The following is a 7,220-nucleotide window of genomic DNA, read 5'->3' on the forward strand; positions in this document are numbered from 1 at the left end:
TATTTTCATTGATAACAAAACTAGATTAAAACTTTCAGTTATCTTTAAAAAAATTCTAAAGTATTATTGTGCATACACTATTTTAAAGCCCAAAGGAAACTTTAAGAAAAGACTGAATTTAAGAGAAAAAAAACATATATTAATTCCAAAATTGTTTTTACACTTTGCCCTTTTTAGTAATTATAATGCTAATAATTGGGTTTTTTTACCCTTTTTCTGAATATTTTGGTAACTTTTGCACAAATGAGCACAGTTGTGAAAGGAGAGATAGGCTTTCTAATTACATGGTTGTTGTAATGATTTTGAGGTGTGTTGAAGTCCCTCTCAAATGCTGATTTCTGTTGAATTTAGATTTTCATACTATATTTAAAATTTTTCTGAGTAAAAAATTCTAAATCAAAACTTTAGTGATATTAAAGTTGTGTGTATGTAAAACATGGTGGATATGATCACAGGCACTGAAGCAGTATTATTCACAGTGCCTTACTGGTAGGGACATTAGCAGGCCTGAGGATTTAACATAAAGGTAAAGTACTTAGAACTCTGGTTGACACATAGAAAGTAATCAATAAATGATAACACTAGTTTGATATACAAATACACAGTAGAAAAATCCAATGGCTAACACTACAACAAATACTACATCAAACGAATCTCACCATGTGACCTAACCTAACTAACCTCACAGTGTGACCTAATTATCTATCTCAGCTAGATGTATCATTCCCAAATTAAGCTCATATCAAACAAATTAAGCTCAACTTCTGAGAAACATTATATATGCCTCTCTATATATAGAAAAATGAGAATAATTTTGCAATTAAGAGTGCACAGGGATACTTTAATAAGATATGTGCAATACTATCACAAATGTACAAAATTCACAAAGGTGGATGCATATTTCTAGTTGAAAAAGACCCAGAAACTTAATGTACATGGGTGATATATAGAGTCACACATGTAGTTCATTAAAAATATATGTTGGCTGGGCTTCCCTGGTGGTGCAGTGGTTGAGAGTCTGCCTGCCGATGCGGGGGACATGGGTTCGTGTCCCGGTCCGGGAAGATCCCACATGCCGCGGAGCGGCTGGGCGCGTGAGCCTGCGCGTCTGGAGCCTGTGCTCCGCAACGGGAGAGGTCACAACAGTGAGAGGCCCGCGTACAGGGAAAAAAAAAACAAACAAAAAAACCCACAAACTTAGGATAATATATATATATATATATATATATATATGTTGGTTGTTACATAAGTCTCTAGTTTGTGTGTGTGATATGACCAGAAGGTAAAACAAAACTATATAGATCAATTCATAGTCCTAATTATACTTAGTCATAAAATTCAAGCTCAACTCCACATTGTGAAACTTTTATTCTCTCCTGTGCATCTTTCACTGTCCTAATAAATTTGCAATAATTAATTAACATTATCCTCACAAAACCTATACATGTATCCTCTTATTATCCCATTTTATACATGAAAAACCAAAGGTCAAGTAACATATCTGAGGTCACTGAACAATGGTGAAGTCAGGAAAGAAGTACACTTGCTCTGGATCTTAAATGACAGATATTCTATAGTCTCATCTATTAAATTCTGAACTGGGATATTGACATGGCAATTTTTGAACTGTCAAGGTGGAGGAATCTGGTGCTGATAAACAAATGCTTATGAAATTGACTGATATTATTGTTTGTTTCTAAGGGGACAGGTTTATTTATTTGGGTATTTGAAGGACAATGGAATGATTATGCTACTGTCTACCTAAAGGAGGAGAGAGGCAAACAAGGGACATTTTCTCTGAGGACAGTACAGGTGGAATTATAAGTTGTCACAACTCTTTATGGTAGAGAGATTTCTGTGGGCTATTTAACCTCCTTAGTTCATTGATAATGTATGGGCCTGACATCAAGAGATGAGTCACTCTGGATACTTCTATGTGCAATGCTTCCATCTACATAAAGAAATTTCTGGTGATATTTTGAGGGATATATATTACAATTTATAGCTAGTATTTCTGGGAAAAAATGGATTTATTTGATGCCAAATAATTAGTTGAAAGGCTTGATGTTGACCAGGAACTTTTCTTTACAAGACACAACATCAGCCTTGTTTTGCAATACAGGTAAAAATAAAATTACAGAATAATTTATTCAAAATTGTAATTCAATATAAATAATAAGTGAAATAGAGCAATACTTTTAAATACCAGATTTATGTACTTACCACATGTATCTGATATGATATATCCTTCCATTAAAAAAAAGAAAAGAAAAACTTGGCTCAATTTTTGAATTAAAAAATATACATACCCAGAATGTACAGCCATTGAATATCTTTTAACATGGACAGTGGGATTTATCTATTTGTTTACTTACTTATGTATTTATTTGCCTCTGAAGATTCAAATTAGGAAACTTTTTAAAATTTGTAAGTGTAAAAATTTTGACTTTATCAAAATAAATATAACAATTTAATATATTTTGTTGAAAAAAGATACATTAGGGAAAATGCATCTTTTACTCCTAGTCTTAATTAAGCACAAAGGACTGCATATTTGATATGCTTCTTATTCATAATACTTAAACAGTGTAAAAGGTAAGTATTTGAGTTAAAACTGGTTAAACTTTGAGCCGTTTGGATTTTAAGATCCTACCAGTTATTTCAGTTGAATAAATTGACTCTTCATGTAAAAAAAATCTATGCAGTTTTTTAATAAGTTGTCAGTCACATCTGTAAATGTGTTTTTAAAAAGTCTTCAGTACTTAAAATATTGAAAATATAATTGACATATATACACTAATATGTATAAAATGGATAACTAATAAGAACCTGCTGTATAAAAAATTAATAGAATAAAATTTAAAAATTTTTTAATTTAATTAATTAAAAAAAGAAAATATAATTTTCATCAAATTATGGACTATTATATAAAATATCATTTGTGGAAATCATTTGAACAACATGAGGTAAAATAACACTTTATATTAATACTAAAACAACAGTCTATGATTATGTCTACTTTCTTGCATGTTAATTTTCACTTTGGAGTGGGTAAACAGAACCAAATACTCACTTCATGTAGTCTTGGACTTCAAGAAATCACATACCAAGTTATTTGATTGTAAACAAGAAGAGTAGCCAATTGGAAGTAACTCAAAATTTCAAAATTCTTACTGAGTGTCTAAAGTCTTTATGGCGCTGTACTAACACTATCTGTTCAAGGAAGAACATCACACTAAGAGAGGATTAAAGATATAGAAGGATAGTCTTTTAATAAATTACTATTTTATAATTCCCTTATCCTATCTAGGTTACATCTGCATCTGCCAACAGTAGTAATATGCACTACTGGTTTAGGATAGCTGACTGTAAAATATACATTTTTATACTAAAAGATGCATTTATATTTAGAGACAATGCAATTAATTTACCATCACGAATTAAAATACTTAGTGTTTTTTTAAAATTTTCTCATTGGAGCATTTTACTCACTTCTTTTCCTTCAAGCAAAGTGTATGTAACTTCATAGACACTGTTCATAATGACTTGGGATAAGAAGAGATACCAAATAAATCCTGAGTGAAGGTAATCTCTTTTATTTCCTAATTGAGTTGGCTTGTTTAAAGAAATTCTTGTTCAGGAGTCAATGCTAATTTTGGTGGAATTTCTTATGTAGAACAACATATAAATGGTCAAGTTTCAAGCCATAAAAGCAAGTCACTATAGATCGTGACAGCCACTAACTACATTCTTCAAGGAGCAAGTCTAATTGTGTGAAATTTAATTTTTGGTATTATTGTGCTTTATTATGTCACAATTTTGAGGGACACCTTGAAAAATGTAATGTCTGTACATAAGCATATTACTTCTCAAATTGCACTTGAAACCTATCAATGGAGCTTCTCTCCAGTTTTTTCTCTACAGAATAGGTTATTTTCTCATTAGATTAGGTGCTGTATGTTTTCTTACACCCAGAGTTTTACTGAACTGCAGCACAGATAAAGAAAATTACCAAGCCCACTGGCTAGAATAGATCAATAACAGTCATTTGATTGTTTGCTACTGTTTTTGTTTTTCACAGTATCAACAGTCTTGTGACTATGTGACCTCAGGATTTGGAATTTGACTCAGCAAGCAGCCTGTCTGCGCTTTTTTCTGTACTTTCTGGATGGTCTTAGATTTTCAGTGGTCAAATTTCAAAAAAAGTTCTTATACATTCTTTATTTAAAAACAGAACACCTTAAACCAATTTCGTTTTTAGAGAATTAGGTAACAGCTAAGACTAGATCAGAACACTTGCAAACATTTACATCTAATTATAGTTCTAGTTCCAGTACTCTATATCTGCACGTATTAGTTGATCTCTTTGAGAGTCTAATCATATTTTGAAAACAAAGAAAGTAACCCTTTGAAGACTGTTATAGTGGTCAAAATGACATATGTAAAACACTGAACAGATTTTGTGTAGGTGTACAGAAGATTACTTATTTACTTAAGACTGAAAACTTATCTAATCTCTAGTACTTGGAAATCAGAACTATGCAAGGCCACGGAATGACTTTAAGTATGTGTTGGATATTTTTTATAGATAAATAGATCTATAGAGATAGATATTTAATTTTTTATTCTTTTAATTAAGTTGTACTTAGAAAATTTCAAAGATTTTAAATACATTTCCTTAAAATACTGAAAGTGTCCAATCCTGAGAATTATTTATAAATCTGTCTTAAGAAATTTCGCACTAAAGTTCTGAGAGTGACAACATTCTGTGATAAACACATATAATTAAATGTAGTCAAACCACATTTATATATAAAATATGTCACTGATATTGCTAAGAAGAAAATGAAAGTGACACATTGTAAAATAAGAGTGGTACAAAAGTGGATAGAGAGTGGACCTAAAGATTTTTGTAAACTCTATCCAAGGTAATGAATTAGGATGGACAGAAGGGAGATACGGAAAACTAGGACCGCCGGGACTGACTTTGTTCTCCTGGGACTGTTTTACCAAATCCAGACCCCCAAGCTACTTTTTACTTTCATCTTCCTAGTTTTTCTTGTCGCCCATATTGTCAATGTTATGATGGTGATTCTCATTTGGTTGGACTCTCACCTCCATACGCCTATGAAATTTCTTTTCAGTTAACTTTCTTTGATGGACCTCTTGTATATCTCTACTTTTGTCTGGAAAAAACAACATTTCCTATAGTAATTGTGTAATTCAGCTCTTCCTGTTCATGACTCTGGTGGGAGCAGAGTTCCTTCTCATGGCAGTCATGGCTTACGACTGCTATGTGGCAATATTCCATCCCCTCCACTACTCAGTTCTCATGTGCCCTACAGTTTGTATTTTCATGGTGGTTGGCACTTGGCTGGATGCACTTCTCAATGCCTTCATCAATGTTGTCTATGTTCTGAATCTTCCTTATTGTGGCTCCAGGGACATCCATCATTTCTTCTGTGAGATCCCAGCTCTCCTGAAACTTGTTTGTGCTGACACTTCTCTTTATGAAAATGGTCTTTTTGTCAGTGGTGTTGTATTTCTCCTCTTTCCAATACCTGCCATCATGGCTTCATATGGGCAGATTCTCTACACTGTTTTGAGATTAGGATTAAACATGGGGATGAGGAAAACTTTGGCAACATGTTCTTCCCATATGATTGTGGTGACACTTTTCTATGGAATAGTCATCATCAAGTATTTTCTCCTCAAAGCCTATCACACTGCTGAGCAGGACAAAGTGGTCTCTATCTTTTACACCATCCTCACTCCCATGCTCAATCCCCTCATCTACAGTCTGAGAAACAGAGATGGCTGGAGCCCTCAGGAAGGTCTTCAGAAGAAAAGTAACCATAAGAAGTTGATATCTATTGAGAATAGAAGAAGAAAGGATAGACCTTAATTACAAAAGGATTTCACTGTAACAGAGATGAGCAATATACAGCCAGCAAATGGTACTTTTCTGTTGACATCTCATGGCCAAACCACTTCATCCTATTCCCTGTGGACTACTAATGAAACAGAGCATGCCTTCCTGCTATACCTCATAAGAGCTTCACACATTTATTAAGAAAAATGCAATGTCAGAAATCTGCCAGTCAACAATCAATATAAAAAACAACTCTTTTTTTTTAATTAGGGAAGAGAAAAAATGTGAATCCTAAGTAGTATTGACTCTATACTACATTTTAAACTAATTTTCCCTAAACCACTGTATTGTAACAATATTTGTCAATACTTATTGCTCAGAACTTTGTTTTCCAATTCTTATGACAACATATTTAATTTTGAATATATTATTCAAGTGTGGCTCACAAACACAAAATTTTCTTCTTGTTCTTACCACTTTATATTGGAAGTGATGTTGTATGTTTGTTTTGTTTTGTTTTGTTTTGTTTTGTTTTACTAATTTCTAGAACCACAATAGTATAGCTTTGATAATATTTAACTAATTATCTATAGTAGTTTGACTTTATAATTATAGCAGTCTATTTAACTATTTTTTAAATTTATCATACCATTTCCTTCCAAATTATAAACTTCTTTCTATGAAAGGTCCCACTTTGTGAAAAATACTTTTTTCTTGCTGAATCTTCAAAAGTGAAAATAGTGGGTCCAAGGGAATAATTATTTTCTTGATTTTTTTTTCTTATCAAATTGATGAGTCATGTACATTTATAACATAACAAATAGATATGTACATGTGTGTGCATAGTTTATGTGTATACAAACCAATTCATAAAATTGGTATATATGATTTTATGCTTTTTATTTTATTGAGTTAGTAAATGATGAGTCCTCATTGTAATTGCAATATATATTTATTCATTTAGTTTCAATTGATTTTGAAAATTTTCTTGTGTGTGTGCTATATTAACATTCTTGTTTTGGATTTTTTTCATGCTACACTTACCCATTTATTATTTCTGATCTTTATATTTTTTACATATTTGACTTATTGACATATTTGACCTTTAACAATTTATTTTTAAAAATTCATTAATTCTCTTATAGTTCAATGCTGTGGCCATAAATTACACATTTGAATTTATACAACTTTCACTGAGTAATTTTGGTTATTAAGAAATATTATCACTCCACATAATTTGTTTTGTACTTTCATTTATCTTTTTACTGGTTGTTTTTGTCTTTTAAATGTAAATTAGAACTACATCTTCAACTAGATTAAAAATATTTTATCCTTGTGTCTACATATA

General features: G+C 31.7%; 1 protein-coding gene across 1 annotated transcript; it reads left to right on the forward strand.

Moving 5' to 3' along the window:
- The first annotated feature begins 5,278 nt into the window (after nt 1-5,278).
- On the forward strand, nt 5,279-5,905 carry LOC103072849 (olfactory receptor 2T11-like). Its single transcript, XM_007456517.1, has one exon. The coding sequence runs from the start codon at nt 5,279-5,281 to the stop codon at nt 5,903-5,905; it is 627 nt and encodes a 208-aa protein (XP_007456579.1).
- Nucleotides 5,906-7,220: the final 1,315 nt, after the last annotated feature.

Source organism: Lipotes vexillifer, unplaced genomic scaffold, assembly GCF_000442215.2.
Source record: "Lipotes vexillifer unplaced genomic scaffold, Lipotes_vexillifer_v1.1 scaffold814, whole genome shotgun sequence".
Classification (NCBI taxonomy): domain Eukaryota; kingdom Metazoa; phylum Chordata; class Mammalia; order Artiodactyla; family Lipotidae; genus Lipotes; species Lipotes vexillifer.

Excerpts from the sequence above, each read along its gene's own strand:
- LOC103072849 (XM_007456517.1), top strand. The coding sequence starts at position 5,279 with ATGGCTTACGACTGCTATGTGGCAATATTCCATCCCCTCCACTACTCA.